The 18,428-nt window shown below is 31.6% G+C and overlaps 1 protein-coding gene across 3 annotated transcripts in view; it reads left to right on the top strand.

The window, feature by feature from the left end:
- Positions 1 to 17,602, top strand: part of LOC124374162 (solute carrier family 25 member 45) — a 44,172-nt gene extending 26,570 nt beyond the window's left edge. Inside the window, exons 4-7 of one of the 3 annotated variants that reach the window (XM_046832426.1) lie at positions 4,535 to 4,658; positions 10,838 to 10,924; positions 14,288 to 14,391; positions 17,335 to 17,602. In XM_046832426.1, coding sequence (XP_046688382.1) covers positions 4,535 to 4,658; positions 10,838 to 10,924; positions 14,288 to 14,391; positions 17,335 to 17,567 — 548 coding nt within the window. In that variant the 3' untranslated portion in view covers positions 17,568 to 17,602. Of the gene's footprint in view, positions 1 to 4,534; positions 4,659 to 10,837; positions 10,925 to 11,669; positions 11,798 to 14,287; positions 14,392 to 17,334 lie in introns of all 3 variants that reach the window. The other 2 variants (XM_046832438.1, XM_046832433.1) reach the window with 2 other exon arrangements.
- Positions 17,603 to 18,428: the final 826 nt, after the last annotated feature.

Here is an 18,428-nt window from a genome sequence, read left to right as displayed (position 1 = left end):
TTGAAGGATCTTTTTAACTACAATCCAATCTGTGGAGATCTGTCACTTATTTAATTATGGCTTGATCTGTAATACAAAAATTACTAATCATCATCAGATCACTCAATCGTATTTTTGGTATGGAGGGAACTGTTTTATCATCCTTATTTTTATACATTGGAATAACCTTGGAAATTTTAAAATTTTATAAAACAAGAACAAGTCAGTAGTTCAGCTATTATAACCTATAACCGCTAGTTCAGCCTTTAATATTTCTATTAGAAAATCCATATTAATCTTCATTAATTTATTTGACATATGTCCAAACATCTTACACAAATCAATTTCTAATAGAATTTATTATTCTGACTACTCCATCTGTTAGCATAATAACTCATAAGTATTATTGTGCACACATTATTATTATTATAAATGAATTCTGTTCTAGTTAACAGCAATGTTCACAAAGAAAGTATTTTAATAATTCATTAGTGGGTAATCATGAAACTATGTCTAAATTTTTGCCTCTGATTTAATAATTTTCCAAAAGGGTTTGTATTTATTCTAAGAGTATTTAATATAATTTTTATGAGCTATTAGTTTTTCTTGCTTTATTAAGGTTTTATATTCTTTTTTTGCTTGTTTGTTTAACTATTGAAAGCAGACATAATTTCTGTATCTTCGTTTTTCTTAAAATTTTCATAACAAAATAAAATAAAATTTTTAAAAATTTAGTTTTGGTACAAACCATTTAATATTTACTTTCCTAAAATTAATGACTTTAACCCTCTCCTGCATGCAAGACTTGAATGTCTCAGCGTCACTGTGAAACGTACGACTCAGATCAATTTGCACTGCTCTACCATCTTATACTGTCAAGTGCTGCGTTCTAGCAGCAATATTCTTTATTATTACAATTGTTTCGCTATAAGGAGACTTTCTTTTGCTATACCTTTTTGTAATAATGTTTTTGTTGTAAATTTTGATTAGTTAAGTGGAAAACATGGCTGGATCAAGTCATGTGCTTCACGACAGTGAAATTGATTTTGAAATGTGTTGTTATAGTGACGATCCTATTGATAAATATTGTTAACACATTTTTCTGAGTGAACAGATTGATGTTGGGGTGATGGTTGTGGTGGTGAGTCTGGTATAGATGACCTTGAGATTGCTTCTGCCCAACCAACAGATCAGGCACGGCGCACTGCCATACTCTGCCTGCGGCCGTCTGTCTGCCCCCTCACTGGTATTTTATAATTTATTTGTTTGAATATTTACATTATTAAATTGAATATTAAATAATAGCAAAAGCTGCGTAATTGGTAGGCATCGCGAGTCATGCTTTCCAAGTCAGTGTAGCGAATTAATAGCGTTCAGTAGCGCCGTGAGCACCTGGAACCATTATGAGCGGGAGAGGGTTAAAACAGTTTTCTTGAAGGGATGTCCTCAATGTAGAAATAAAATAATTCACTTTCCTTTATTTTAGAAAAATAAGTATAATCCAGTCAATTTCTAAAAGTGATAGTCTTAAATATATTAATGGTGTTAACGAGTCCTGACTTTCATAATTGCGTTTTGTACTTTTTCACAAGTCTTTTTAAAGTTATATTCATAAAAACCAGCCAAAAACCAGTGTGATCAGATATATGTGGCTCAACTATTCTACATCTGCATTTTTATTTATTTTTAACTGTTATAATAGTTTCCAAGCAGGCTTTTTCTCTTGTAGTTTTTCAAAATTTAAATAATACAAATTGTGAGACCTCATTATCTTCAAGAAAGTTTCAGATTCAACACATTTCTTAACACGTTCACTGCCTCCTAATTTTGACAACTTTCTTATACTGCCACCCGTTTTAATGATTTTTAAATAAATATTTTTTTTAACCAATTATACGATTACCATGGAACTTACATTTTTTTTACAGCTGAGTTCTTCCACTTTGTATACAAATGCTCATACATAAATATTTTAAAACAGAAAGTCTTGTTTTAAAACTTAAAAAAATAATGTTTTTTTTTGTAAAAAATAAAAAGTTGACCAAAAACCATCACCATGTACTAGTCTATAACATAAATATATTTCTCATTATTATTTGCTGTATTCAGTATTTTCATTATGGTCACTATAGCTACAAATATTTACAATTGAAATCCACTTATGTTTAAAATTTTTTGTAGGGAGTCTAAACTACTTGTTCCAGGACCACCATCAAAGTCTTCATCAGAAGCTGAAAATAAACAATAAACTGTAAAATTCTGTAATAAATTAATCATTTATAAAACACAAGAATCATAGTTTTCATTACTATTATGCTGGTATTTGTTTTTTGAGCTAGTAAAATCAGGATCATTATCTGTGTCATCTTGGAATAAATCATCACTTTCACTGTCACTTGAAAATCTAATTAACTCTTCTATTACTTTATTGTCTTCAATACAGTTACGATTCATTGTATTTATTCACAAAACAATTGGTGTAAACTAAAGTGACAGCAAGCAAAACCATAACAAGCAGAACAATAGCAAAACGGTCACCCAACCGCAGCGACGAGTTCGTAAACAAGCCTCTTTTCCGATATTCCAAATGACCGCAAACAATATTTCTTTGATCATAATCCATATAGTAAGAAATAAAAACATGGTAATGCTAATGATTATCAATTCCGAAGTAAAAATTAATTTTAGTAATTAAGAATGCAGAATCTTCAAAATTACTTAGATTTAATTAATACTTAATATCATTTTTAACATAAATAATGCTACCACCCTGTGTATAAGGAAGGTCCCTATAAAAATAACTTGGAAGCGTATGACCTTCGGGTACATATATAAGAGATTCATCTGTGGCCGGCTAATGTCCATTATAAGTAATTACATCAATTAAAATTAATCACTTAAAACCACATATTTAAAATATCAAGCTTATTACTAATTGCTTTCAATTGGGTAGCATATTTTTTTTAATAACTGCTATTTTTAAATTTTTAACGCCATAAGCGTGTTAGTTCACTAGCATAGAAATCCCTTTAACGGCCAAAATGAGTTATCCCACAAATATTCTTTTGATTCTGATACAAAACCGATGGAATATTTTGACTTTTTTCAATGATAAAATAATCAAATAATATATTGTATGTGATACAAATTAGAATGCAAACAAAAAAAGAATCAGAAAAATTATTTCACCCAACTCAGTCTGAAACAATGCAAGATCACACCAAGCTTTCTTTGCTCTAAGCATAAATAAGAGTTTCATTCCTATGATATCTATTAAAGAATACTTCAGTACAAATTGGGAATCTCGTATAAAGTTCTTTAATAATGTATTTTCCTAAAACGAATTTCTAAATATTTTTTGAAAAATGCACTGCAACCATGAGCATGGTGGTGTCAAACCTAAAGGCTATATCATCCAGCATCCTATTGACATTATGAGAAAAATGTGTACATTTTTTTACAATTCCAGTAGTTCTGTGGCTGTGGACGAGGACACTATCTCATTCAAAGGTACAATAAGTTTTAGACAATACACAAAAACAAATTGTAATAAAAGTATCTGATTGTTCAAGCAGCTCCATATATTATTTCATCCCTTATTTTGGAAAGCAACAAATAACTCGACTCTTCTAAACACTGTGAGTTTGTAGTTTTGAAAAATGCTTTAACAAAAACCGCACTTCATCCAAAAGAGATCAAAGGGGACTGCCAAGGTGTTGGGGTTTGTTTCCAAGTAGGTTTGAGGAAAGAAACCATATACTCCTGCAAGACATGTACCGAGAATCTGGCATTACACCTGGATGCTTGTTTTGAGGTGTACCATACTATGGAAGACTACTCATAAAAACAAAAATAAATAGGCTAAAGCTAACTTTTTACTGTTTTTCAACATTTATATTTTTATACTTTTTCACATAATTCTTTTCATTTATGTTTTTGTAAAAAAATATGTTTTATCAAAAACACGTTAATTGATTCCATATATACTGATTCTTAAAATGTAAAAAAAAACACGATTAATCAGTTTTTTATACAAACTGTATCACCATTTATACAAATAAAAAATGGCTTTACTTTTTTTAACTAAAATATTCTGTAATTTGGCGCTAGGGCAAAATATTTATAAAAGAATTTGGTTTTCAAGAGTTAAATGTTCAAGATGTATTTTGGTAAGCTTTATATGGCTCTGCTAAAACAAATCCTTTTTATTGGAAAATTTGTAAGAGAACAAATAAATCTCATTTTGACCTATTGAATACGATCTAGAAATAAATTTGTCATTATTATTCTGATATACTCCTTAAGTAACAAAGAATTCTTGTCTTAGTAATCAGTGGTGCTCTAAGTTTGTATTTTATGGTTGTATTATACAAATTTTTAAATGCCGTTATCCACTTTCATGGACAATAACACATTCTTCAAACAATATCCTCCTTACCTTAAGCCCTAAAAACTGCAGTTGCAGATATTTCTTAACCATGAACACATTTTAAATGCATTTCTTTTAATCAGAATTTTGTTTACATAAATCTAAAATGTGACAATTACGATCCAGGTGAACCCAACCTTGTGACCAAGAGATTCCATCAGTATCATGGGCCGTGGGATTGTCTGATGGAACAGTACAGATACAGTGGAATCAGGGGCTGCTACAGAGGATTCGTTCCAATGCTGTGGAGGTAAGTTGCATTGAAGTATTCAACATGTTGTATATTTGTTTATTTATTCTTTGGGCTTAGGTATTTATAAATACTAGAAATAATAATAAATAAATAAAAAAGAAAATATTTCTTTTTGAAAAATTAGCAAGCTATATTAATGAAGAATTTAGAAACAAGTTATATAAAATACATTTATACTTTTGATATAAGTACTATTCTAATTTAATTAGTTATTTATATGTAATTAACAATTTACATTTTTGTTTGTGCACATTCCATTGCATTGTTGCATGTAATATAAAGATACATGATTTATTTTTAGCATATCTGTATTTTGGGAAGTGTTTATTGCATAAATTTGTAAAAGGGCTTCTTGTTTATTTTTAATAATACCTGTACCTGTCTTGTAGCATAAATATACCTGTACCGATAATACTTCTGAAATGATATTCCATGTATATATTTTATTTTATGATCATATTATATATTAGTATTTGGCTTGAACAATAGTATATATATAAGTTGTGTTATATTAATACTGTTTTTGTACGGGTCTTACTGCATTATGTACGGTGTGCAAAGTAGCTATATATATTTGGTTTAAGTTATTTCTAATCAATGATATGTATATTTTATTTATTATTGTAATGTTTGTGTATATATATACTTTTTGAGAGCGGATGGGCTGAGCATGGTGTACAATGGGCAGGATGCACAATGGGCGATTTTATGGATGAAACAATTCTAGAGCTGTGAATGCATGTGTTTATGATTATGTTGATGGTTTTGATATTGTTCTGAGAAAATGCAGACGTAAATGATGATTGATTGACTATTCTTAGGTATTATCTCACAAAGTCAACATAGTTTGATTAAAAGTAAAAGAAAACAATCATCTTTCATTAAAAACACTTATATTGACTTTGATATTGCTGGTCATCTTGTCTCTAAAAGAAATTGGATATCGATTTTAGAGATCGAAGATGTAAATCTATCTGGATCTAAGTTTATTGAAAATTTGCAGGATATTCTATCACAATCCTCAATTAACAAAAACTTAATTTCTTCTAAGGATGTCAAACTAAAGCCGTGGGTTACTGCTGGACTAATTAAATCAATTCGAGTTAGAATTGACTTTAGGGGCGGTTCTGCTCCGGGGGAAGATGGAATCCCGGCCACTCTTATCAAAAGATTTTAATTTATTAAAGCTTCCACTTCTACACATTATAAACAATAGTATGTCACAGGTAATTTTCCCAGCATCTTTTAAAATGGGTAAAGTAATTCCAATCTATAAGGGAGGCCCAAAAAAATCAATGTGATAGCTACAGACCAATAACTTTAACGAGCGGTTTATATAAATTATTGGAGAAGTGTGTTAGAATTTAACTTGAAAAATACTTAAACATCAATAATATTCTCGTACTTAAACATCAATAATATTCTCGTACAAAATCAATCCGGCTTCAGAAAAGATAAGAATTCGAATGACGATTTATATTTGCTAACTAAAAGTGTTCATGACACGATTAGCCTTAATAAACAACCATTATTGATTTTTATAGATTTAGCTAAAGCTTTTGATACAGTTGATAGAAAATTATTGCACATACAAAAATTAAAATATATTTGAATACAAGGGAACTCTTGGAGTTGGTTCAAAAGTTATCTGTACGATCGATATCAAGTTTTTTTCTGTTTTAGGCCATGCAAGCATTCCTCAGAAAATTGAGTATGGGGTTTCGCGAGGCTGTATTCTTGCTCCCTTGCTTTTATTAGTAAGTTTTATTAGTAATTTAGGAAGATTGACTTTGTGTAAAGGGCAGATATTTCTTTATGCGGGTGACACCGCTTTGTGGTTTGCGGGTGAAAGCTGGGAGGAAGTGACGGATGTGGCTGAGCGCGGTCTGCTCACTGTCAAGCGCTGGTTTGATCAATGTCGACTCACAGTTAATATAACCAAAACTAAATGTATGTCAATCTCTATACAAGCTGACGGTGATCCTTTTGTTTTTAAATTAGGGTTACATACATGTGGTGGCCAGAATGGATGCGTTTTGTGTGAATATATTAATAGGGTGAGTGAGTGTAAATACTTGGGTGTAGTTTTTAATAATCATTTGAAGTGGTGTAATCATGTAGCTTACATGCGGAATAAACCTTGTAAATTTATTTTTTTATTTCGTAATCTGCGTAATATACTACAATAGATCTTTTGAAAACTGTATATTATGCTTATGTACAATCAATTCTTCAGTATTGTAATTTAGCATGGGGTGGCTGTTTTCAAAATAACCTTGCTCCCTTAGAAGTCGTTCAACAAACTGTTATAAAAGTAGTGAAATCGTACTTATCCAACCAATTTATTATTTAAAGTTTTTAACGTCTCGCAATTATATATCTGAACATTAATTTTGTACATTTTTCAACATTGAGATTCAGTTTTCACTCACAGTAACCACAGCCATTTTACGCATTCACTTCATAACAGAATTATTATTCCTAGATTCATTAAAACTTTTAATTCAACATCATCTCACTATTTTTCTCATATAACTTTCTCAAAATTACCAAACTTTATAAAGAACCCAAGACTTTGCACTATTGTTATGTACACAAAATTAGTCAATAAATGGTTTGTAGATGTTGGGTGAGGTGGGGTCTGTCAATATTTTTCCTCGATCTACACCTGGTATGCCTGGATCATTGGATCAGTAGCAGAGTATCAATTGAGTGGCCGGCAAGGTCTTCAGGCTTAACACCCTTAGACTTTTTTTCCCGGGGTCACTTGAAATGAGTAGTTATTAACATACATCCCACTGGTGTCCAAGACTTGAAAAACAGGATCACTGCTGAGTGCAGACGCTTAACCAGAGAAACTTGTAGAAAGGTTAGACAAGAATTTTAGAATAGATTATTTTTTTACCTGAATAACAATGGCTACCAATTTGGTATAAAAAATTACATTATTGGCTGCTGATATCAAACGGCTGGACCGATTCTTTTTTTTTTACCAAAATACAACATATTTATGAGCTTCAATTTAAGGTGTCACAAGGTACTAGTTGCCATTTCAAAATTTTGGCTTTGGGTACGGGGGTGAGCACCCCATTTTGAAAATAATTTTTTTATTCCCCCAATTAGTACTATTCACTCCTGTTTACAGAATGTTGATACTTGGGCTATAAGTCTTTTAATACGAGTTTAAAGTTTTAAAATGAACACCTTGTATACGAGATGTGTTCAGAAAGTATCGCGAATTTTGAATTTTCGTGGGTTACGTATATTCGAATTTCGATTTTTTTGTGGCATTATGTTGGTACGTATGTCTCTCACTTATGTTGACAATTTCGACCATTTTGAATATTCAGTTAATTGTTGACAGCTGCTTTGCTTGCACGTGTTTTGATTCGTCTTTGATTTTTACCTATTCAAAAAAATGGAACAAAGAACCTGTATCAAATTTTGTGAGAAAAACAAAATTAAGTGCGCGGATGCATTCCGAATGTTGACTGTGGCATACGGAGAAGCTACTTTGGACAAAAGCAACGTTTATCGGTGATACAAAATGTTTTCAGAAGGCCGAGAAGATGTGAATGACGAAGAGCGTGCCGGACGCCCGAGCACTTCAACAACAGACGAAAAAATTGATGAAGTGAAGAAAATGGTATTGGCTAATCGTCGAATCACTGTTAGAGAAATTGCCGAGGACCTAGGCATATCGATTGGCTCGTGCCATTAGATTTTAATCGATAATTTGGGCATTTTTGAGGCGGGTTGCCGCAAAATTCGTACCAAAATTTCTCAATTTCGATCAAAAACAGCATCGCATGAACATTGCTAATGAGATGTTGGAATCTGTCCGCGACGACCCGAATTTGCTCCAGAGGGTCATAACTGGTGACGAATTTGTGGGTTTATGGTTATGACGTGGAAACCAAAGCTCAATCATCTCAATGGAAGCTGCCGCACGAACCAAGACCGAAAAAAGCACGCCAAGTTCGGTCGAATGTGAAAGTTTTGCTTACAGTTTTCTTCGATTGTAAGGGCGTGGTGCATCATGAGTTCTTGCCACAAGGTAGAACGGTGAATAAGGAATATTACCTGCAATTTATGCGCAATTTGCGCGAAACAATCCGCCAGAAACGCCCGGATTTGTGGAAAAACAAAAATTGGCTGTTGCACCACGATAACGCTCCTGCTCACACATCGCTGCTTGTACGCGATTTCTCGGCCAAAAACAACACACTAATGATACCGCAGCCACCGTATTCCCCAGATCTGGCCCCTGTGACTTTTTCTTGTTCCCGAAACTGAAGAGACCCATGAAAGGACGACGCTACGCCACGATTGACGAGATAGAGACGGTATCGAAGGAGGAGCTGAATAAGATAAAAAAAATGATTTTTTGAAGTGCTTCGAAGATTGGAAAAAACGTTTGCACAAGTGTATAATATCCCAGGGGTATTACTTTGAAAGGGACAAAATAGATATTCACAAATAAATAAATAATTTTTGAAAATACAAAAAATTCGCAATACTTTTTTTTGAACACACCTCGTATACAATTTGTAAAAAAATATATACATATATTTTTTTACACATCTAAATTTCATGCAATTTGGACATTTTGGACTTCTGAAATTTCTTATGTTTTATTATAATGTGGATGTTTTGTATTGTATATATTTTTTTCAGGTGTCTAATAATAAATACAATTATATGATGATGAAAGGGACGTATCGGCTATTAAAGTGCATGATGATATTTCTTTATCAGATTTGTTGGATGATATTTCTTTATCAGGTAGTCTGGATGTTTATAAACCGGTGGATTGTGAAAATTGATTGTGGCAGTGAAAACAATTCATCATTATCTGATATTCCTCTTGCCCAAAGAATTTATCAAACACCAATATGGATACGTGTAACGCGTAAAAAATGTATACATACTTTACATTTTTATCAAAAAACTTTTGTGTTGCAAATACGTGTCTAATTTTTTTGTTCACTACAAACTGTGTATATTTTGTACATTTACAGTATCTTACTATCTCAAGTCACATGAAAGTTACATGGAGTGAAACAAAACAAAAAATTTACAGATATTTCAATTTATGTACAAATAAAAAAACAATTCTCTTGTAATTGCATATTTGTATTATTTTATATTTTCTCTGGTTTCTAAAAAAATGATATATAACACTTATTACTTAGCATTTAGCATATTTTTTTTAAATATCCGTAAAACATACTGCGCAAAAACAAAAACCAGTCTATCATTCTGGGAGTTTCAGTCGGAGGGTTAAGTGCTAAGCATTTGTCAGTATTTTTGCAAGCGTTTAGAAAAATGTTATTGTATACTGTAAATAGTATGTATATCATTATTCTCAGGAAAGATCATAGAATAACAGAATCATACTTAGAGGACTTAGTTTTACATGATAAATATTGCTGAATGTAAATCATGAAAATAAAAATTATTTTTTCACCTTGAGCTTACATATTATTTCACTAAAGTTCTGAAAATAAACTTCAAGGTATACAAATTATAGATAATTTAATAATGAACACAAAAATATATACATCTTATGGGTTTACATCTTGATAGAATTCGCTCAAAGTAAATGATAAACTTAAACACGTAAAAAATCTGTAATATCTGTCAAATTATGTACTACATTGTAACAAGAAGTCTTTTTTCACTTTCTGTCTCAAAATGTGTTTAGTTCACAAAATATCACAATGAAAATCAACAACAATATAAAATATTTAGTTAAAAAAATATATTATGTACATAAATTTACAGTGTAGTGTGATAAAAAGTGTATTTTTAGTTAGAATGAACTTCTTCCTAAATACACTTCCTTTTTCTGTTGCCTTCCGATAGTGGTCTCCAAAATTTGTTCTAGGTTTACTTAGTTCACTCATTTTACAATAAAACACAATATAAAACAATAATAGTCTACTTCAACGACAAAGGTATGATACAAATAAAGACGAAACGACAATAAACTGAACAACTGATCAGTATGACTTGGAAAAAACCTACACTTAGAAACAGCTGTTGTATAGTGGCAGTCTTTGAGCAAAGACATACTCTGTAGGGTATAACGAGTTCTTTGTCTCTTCTTGTTGAATACTGTATAAAATACTTTGTGATATTCCGACATTTATTGCCGCTTGTGTGTTTTAAAGAGGTTGTGTACCTGACGTCATGCTCCGCGATGTCAGCTCTGGGAAGGGGTACACTGCGACATTAGCACCTGGAGGGTTAAGTAAAAAGTAACAAAATATCTTGTTAATCGCGTTATGACTAATGCTACCATTTTTGTAAGGTTATAAAAAAATAAATAACATCCATATTAAAAGATTTTTGGTTACTGTCTAATTTCCAATTGGTGTTTAACTCATACAATTAAGGTCATTTTACTAATGATCATTAGGTTACTCACATATATAATTCTGCTATTGATTACTGAAAACTAAACTTTACCTTTAAAAGTACCAATGTACTGTTAATACTTAAAATACTTGTTTACATTTCATATGGTAAAATAAACATATGAATAAGATTAATGATTATTCGGACTTTCATAGAAACTTAAATTCATTGCATACTTTTCAGCTGGTTAAAGTTGTATAAAAGTTGATAAGATGTCCGAATTTGCTCAAGGATTTGTTGGAAAAGATATTAGAGGACTTGTTTCCAAAGTTGAATAAGAAATTCACAGATTAATGCCTAAAAATAATCAATGTCTCATGTACTTAATTGTTATTGAAGCTTTTTAAGAACTCAACTTGGTAAGTCTATCTCCTACAAATAATGTATCTTTTTGTAGAAATAAATGATTGCACCAATAGCAGTTTTACTGTAAACATTAACAATTATGAAACTCAAAGTATTACAATGTGTTTTGTAAAGATATTTGTATTTATTGCTGAAACGATTCCTAAGCATGTGTTTATTTTTATTAATGTGCATGTCTTCTGCCTAACTTAACAATTAACTGTAGCTTATGTGGTGAAGGGAGGTGCCTGCCAGTGGAATACATATGTTGGTTTATGAACATTTCCAATACACCCATGGCCAAGAACGGTTCAGCGTCACAAACAAGCCAGACGTTTTTGTGTACTTGATGGGAGGAGCCTTGGCAGGTAATTGTTTCAGTGTTGTTACTTTATAGCTTAATCATTCATCTAGTAGTACCTGATATTTACATAGAATTTGACAGTGTATTAAGAAAAATACAATTCTTGTGTTCTACATTGGAAGCTCAATATAGAAATACACACTGAAATATAACTTAATTATTCTATGCAAATTTTGTTTTAATCTCCTTTAACCCTCTCCTGGCCAAATTACTTCAACAGACTTCTGGCACTACCGGGCAGAATTGATTGGCCTGCTTTCCTGTGAGAGAACACTTTCATGTTTTTATTATTTTAACAACTCTGTTCGGACAAAACTGCTACATACTGTACATTGTTGTAAATATTATTAAATTCTCTATAATATGGAGGTATTAGAAACATTAATAAGACTAGGAAGAAAGCTAACTTGAAACTCATTTATACCAAAAATATGTGTTTGTACTGTTATATTAAAATACAGTACAAGACTTGTAAAAATAACTGTACAAACAGCGTAACAATATGATAGTAAAACAGTAGTTGCAGATAGTTATAAATAGTTCTAATAATTTTATAAAGTAGCAACAGACATTGGAAGGAATTGCAATGGAAAACAACTAAATCACTGTCAATGAAGAGATTGATGAAACGTTTCATAATATATTATTTCTAGGTAGGATCAATAGGCATAAAAACATTATTTAATGAATGACTACAGTACTGTCAATATATATTTCCATTAGTAGTTCCAAAAATAGCTGCATGATGGCAGCAAAGTAGAGAGTAGTGACCAAACAGTTGATGGTGTTTGGACTTGAGTGCCAGGCTCCCTGTTGAGAGGGTGATTGAAGGCAAATGTGCGAGAGAGGGTTAAATGTATGTAATACTCAATTAAACATACTACTGTATTGTAAGTTATTTTGGTTTGTAATTTTATATACAGTGAATGTTTTAACAATTTGATGAGACAGCATAAAACTTGTATATTGCGAAAATCCAACGTACTAACTATAACTCAGTCATACAAAAAATTAGTAAACATCTAAGTAATGAATTTACCACGCCTCCAACCAAATTGTAATACAGTTTTTCGAAATCTGTATGGATCATAATAAAATATAAGTACATATCAACAAGAAAACAGTAATATATTCTTCTACTCACCTCTTCTTAACAACCCTTCAGAGTTGTTGGATCTGATATGGACAGTTGATATTGTGTACCATTCAAATTGGCAGTTTGGAGTGTGGAAATGCTGCTGTACAACTGTAGAGTTATTAAATTATTTACCATCACAGTAACAAAAGTCTAATGACAAAAAAGTTTAAATTTGAAGTGAAAAGTATCCTGACAGAATTGGCACTATACTCATATGATCAATTCTTCATTATAGATGTGAAGTGTTAGTTATCAGCGGTAATGAGTTTTTTTTATTACTATTATTAGTTTTAATTTTAAATATTCCTGACACCATATGTACTACTTTTGTACTTTCTAAATAAAGGTTTAAAAAAAGTGTAATAAGACAAACAAAACTTGAGGAAATTTCCTGCAGTGGAATTTATAAATAATTTGATACAGTTTGTTGAAGACAATTCAAAGAAGGAGAAATTAGACGTTTCCCAAATCATACTTGTGTTTTACTTTTGATTTCTGTAAAACAAACAGTTTAAAATCATTTGTAAAATAGAGGTTAAGCTCTTAGATATTACTTATGTAATCATTCTCGTTTTATTTTAATACCACTTTCTAGAGAATACTGGTTACATTTTAACCTCAACATAGCAAACCTAATTTTTTTAAATTTCCTGAAGTAACACCATTTTGTTGGCTGTGAGCTTTGTTATATTAAGACTTCTCTGTACTTAGTTTCCTATTACATTAAAATCAAAACTAACACTGTTATGTGTTTTTGTCTGAGAGGGAAATTAATTATAAAAATTATAGAAATGTGTGCAGCATAGCACACATGCATTTTTGTGTCTAACTGTGATACAAGATTTAGTTTTTAAGATTTCCTTGTATTATACTATTACAGTGCCATTGTGTAGAAAGTTGTGTATAGATATGGATTGCTTTGTAATATGCATGATTGGATGATTTTTTAAAATTAACTAATATCACAAGTTAATTTTGGGCTAACTAGGTCAGTTCACTACATAATTTCCAACAAAGAATTGGAATCTTAAGTTCAAATGGAATTGCATCATCTTCCCATTCTTATTTTAGTGAATGAAATATTACTGAAACTATAATTTTGTTACACATGCCTAATACTTGTGTAGTACTAATTCTTAATGGAACTGTCCAGGTGAGATTGATTGATACTGTGGATATTGTAGAGATATTATAGGTGTATGAAATATTATTGAAACTATAATTTTATTACACATTTGTAATAGTTTTGTATTAATTCATGTGTGGTGTGATCCTATCAAGATTAACAATGTTCATAATATGACAATTAATAAAGCTGTCCAGATGAGCTTGTGAGTGATATTGTGGATGTTGTAGGGACGTAGGTGCCTCTGGGGTGTACATGTCCGCGTACGCTCATGCTGGTCAGCTCTTGCCAGATAAACATGTCTGGTGCATCATGATTGCTGGTGCTGCTGCAGGTATTTACGCCCCATATTTGCCCCCTGCCTTGTGCAACTATTTGATTAATTTGTTTTTTTCTGTTTGTTTTTGTTCTTGAGATCTTTTCCTAAAATATAATTTTGTTCAATTTCTTTCACTAACACACTGGTATTACCAACATTTAGTTTTTGTTTTAAACTTTCATCCTAAATTTTCTCCCTATTTAATTAGTTATATGTTTGTATCATATTGTACCTTTCTCAGATCCCATTGTTGTTGTAATCAGAATATTTTTCTGTGATTTCCTTCCCACTCTCATACTTTCCTACCAATTGCTTTATTTCCTTTTTAACCTGAGGATTTCCAAATCCTTATTTTGATAATTTATTATCAAGTGTGATGTGTTTAGATTCTGTGGTTCTTTCCAAGCTGTATAATTTAGTCTAATTACAATCTGTCACTTCATCCTGGCAACTAAAAGCAGAATTTCTTTTACTATTTCACAAAAAACATCGAAAATAAATTAATAAATCCTTTGAAAACTATGTTCTTAGCAACACATTTTCTCTAGTGGACTGGTTTTGTTGTTGTTCCACTCTGGTCTATACTTGTTGCAGCTACATTGACATTGGGGTAGTGCTTATGATATTTAACCCTTTCAGTATCAATGCCTGGTTTTACCAGATTTTGAAAAAGTATAAGTGCAGATTTCCACTTTATCTATGTTGAAAATGAGTTAAAAGTGCTGAAGTCCAGTTATACTGAACCCCAAAATACGAGAAGTGTTCAAAAAGTAATAGAAATTTTTAAGTGTCCCGGGTTTGGAGAGTCTGTTTTATTATGTTGGTACTCATGCTCCTGAAGTACAGTATAATAAAATTTCCAATTGTAATCATTGTTTACTTTTTCAGTGGCAGCTGCTAATGTTAGGCATGTTTCATGAACTCAACAATTTTTGTTAGTTAAAAATAATTGTTTAAAGAATTTGTATCAAATTTTGTGTAAAAAATGAAATAAAGTGTAACAAAGTGTGGGAAATGTTAACAAAGGCTTATGTTGAGTTTGCTACGAGTAAAAAAAGGGATTACGAGTTGTATAAACGTTTCAAAAATAGCCGTGAAGACATTGAAGATGACAAACGTTCCGGAAGCCCGAGCACATCAACCGATGAAAACATGAAAAAATGGAAGAAACAGATATAAACAATTGTGGTATTACTTATGCCACAAAATTTTGAACAAAAACAGCGCAAATGGAAGTTACTCAGGAGTCACTAAATCAATTCAACAACAATCAGAATTACTGCAACATATTATAACAAGTGACAGAACTGGGTGTACAGATATGACATCGAATGTAAGGCTCAACAAGTTCAGTCAAACATGGTTATGTTCCCTGTGTTCCTCTATTTTAATGGCATAGTGCATCATGAATTTTTGCCACAAGGTCAAATGGTTAATAAGGAGTACTACCTGCAAGTTCAACACACCATTTGCATAAAAAACTGAAAAAAACGCCCTGATTTGTGGCAAAACAATATGGCTTTTGCACAATATGACAATGCACCTGCTCACACTTCATTGATTATTCGTGAAATTTTGGCTAAAAACAGTATTTTAATGATGCCCCAGCTTCCATATTCTCAGATATGGCTCTGTGAGACTTTTTATTATTTCAAAAAAATAAGTGGAATCTTAAAGGAGCATTGTTTTAGAAGCATAGATGAAATTAAAAGTACATCGCTGAAAGAGCTAAAGCCTATCTCAAAGATAGACTTTAAGAAGTGTTTCGAGGATTGGGAGAAGCACTGGCACAAGTACATATCTAATGGAAACTATTTTGAAGGTGGCAACATTAATGTAGACAAATTTTTTTTAATTGAAAATTCTCGTTACTTTTTGAGCATACCTCTTATAAAATTTATACAATACATAATACATTTTTGTAAATTCATACAATACATAATACATTTTTGTTCTATATCTCAGTTTCACCAAAACACAGCCCATTTGTTTGTCATTTAAAACAGTGAAAAGATTAAATTAGTATAAAAATTCAGTTTTCCATGCAATGACATTGTTTCTTTATCAGTTGTTTAGTACGATTAAGTTGTAAATCCCAAATTGTTTTTTTGTCAGAATATTTTTTAATTTGTACTTTTTGTTATTATTAGGAATTTCTCAGGATTACCTTAGAGTATAAACACAATAAGGTAGGTTGTTGAAGATTACATTGATAATGGTAAAATGAGGGAAATTTCCATTGTAATAATGGTCTAAGTGGCATTATCCTTAGCACATTGTTTGATATAATGTAAATATACTTCAGGCATTTCTATTTGTTCTTGTGTAATTTTAAGTATTTTGTTTGGAAAATTGAACAAAATTTGTTTTTTAAAAGTTATTGTTGATAAAATAAATGTTGTATGTATGACTGATTCATAAAAGATATGTACTTAAAGCAGATTAAATGTGATGTAACATGGAGAATTTTAAGTGAAAATATTTTTCCGTACATAAATAGATAAAATTTTAAACATTGGTTTAAAACAAGATTTTGAAGTTCTTTTTAATTTAAATTTTTGAGGAAGGGTAACAAAATAAAAAGTTTATTCATAAGTTATAAAATAAAAATACAAGAATGTTTGATAATTTACTAAAAATAAGCTTGCATTTTGTGATAATGTAATAAATAGCTGGAAATTGAGTATGTCAAGAAAAAATGGCAAGCGCACAAAGAGTTAGTGATTTATTTATTATATATATATATATATATATATATATTTGCTTTTCACATGGTGAGGCCGATGTAGATGTGTATGAGGTGTTATTGTGCTACTCTACAATAATTATTGGCCTTGGTACAAAGGGTAAATTTAAAATATGGCATAATATACTTTTCTCTTTAAAATTCAATTATAAATATAACTGTTCTTCGGTCCACTTTACTAATTGGTGTATGACATTTTAAATTTGTTTCAGGAGTCATATCATGGTCAGTTGTGGTGCCATTAGATGTAGTCAAAACCCGTATCCAAGCCGATAGCAAATCTGATCCAAAATATAAGAACATGCTGGACTGCATCATCAAGAGTTACAAACATGATGGCATCACAGTCTTCTTCCGTGGTTACGGGGTTGTAGCGTTACGTGCCCTACCAGTCAATGCTGTTACTTTTGTTGGTTACGAATTTCTTATATCTTTTTGTAGTTGATATATTAAAAAAATATATTCTTGTTACATATTTTACACAATGTACAATTTTTTTTAAACCTTTACACATAGTGAGTGGCCTTCTTATATGAGGAATATTGTTACCTGCCATGTTGAACTTTCTCTTGAACTTGCCTAACAGAACTGGTTTTTATGCAATCATGCAAACTATAAACATACACATTTGACATGGTTATAGCAAAGCACAATAGAAAGCACCACCAAATGATAAGTAAACAAAGCAAGTAATAGCCTCATTTTTAGCCTTTAGAAGGCAGAGTGAACGTCTTTGGCAAACCAACAAAACCAATTATACGAGGTCTGTCCAAAAAGTATCCGACCACCGACCAGTAGGTGGCCGCGGCGTAACCGACCGGCTCGAACCGGTTATTGGAGGGGAGGGGCGAGCCTACCCTTCCCATATTAGGCATTGAATACGATCCGGTCACTCAGTGAGTCACAGCGCTCTGTTCCGTACAGTACAGCCGTGTGTGTGCGTCCCATTTCAATATGACTGAACATGTTGAGCAGCGCATTTGCATTAAATTTTGCCAAATCTTGGCCATTCAGCATCAGAGACGATTACTATGATACGGAAAGTTTATGGCCCCATATCAGTGGAGAGTGATGACCGATCTGGCAGGCCTTCAACGCTGAAAATGTTGAACGTGTTCGTGCAGCAATTAATGAAAACCGTCGATTGACTGTCCGAGAGCTGGAAGAAAATTTAGGAATACCAAAATCATCAGTTTGTAACATTTTACACAAAGATTTAACCGTATAAGTGGCGGTCATTTGTGGTCTCAGTGGGAGGCCGTTTTCAGGTAAATTGCCGTGATTGTTAAGCTTATTTTTAGAAAAT

Source organism: Homalodisca vitripennis, chromosome 1 (genome assembly GCF_021130785.1).
Source record: "Homalodisca vitripennis isolate AUS2020 chromosome 1, UT_GWSS_2.1, whole genome shotgun sequence".
Classification (NCBI taxonomy): domain Eukaryota; kingdom Metazoa; phylum Arthropoda; class Insecta; order Hemiptera; family Cicadellidae; genus Homalodisca; species Homalodisca vitripennis.
Note: the sequence above shows the minus strand (reverse complement) of the source record. Positions and strands in the feature narration are given on the sequence as shown.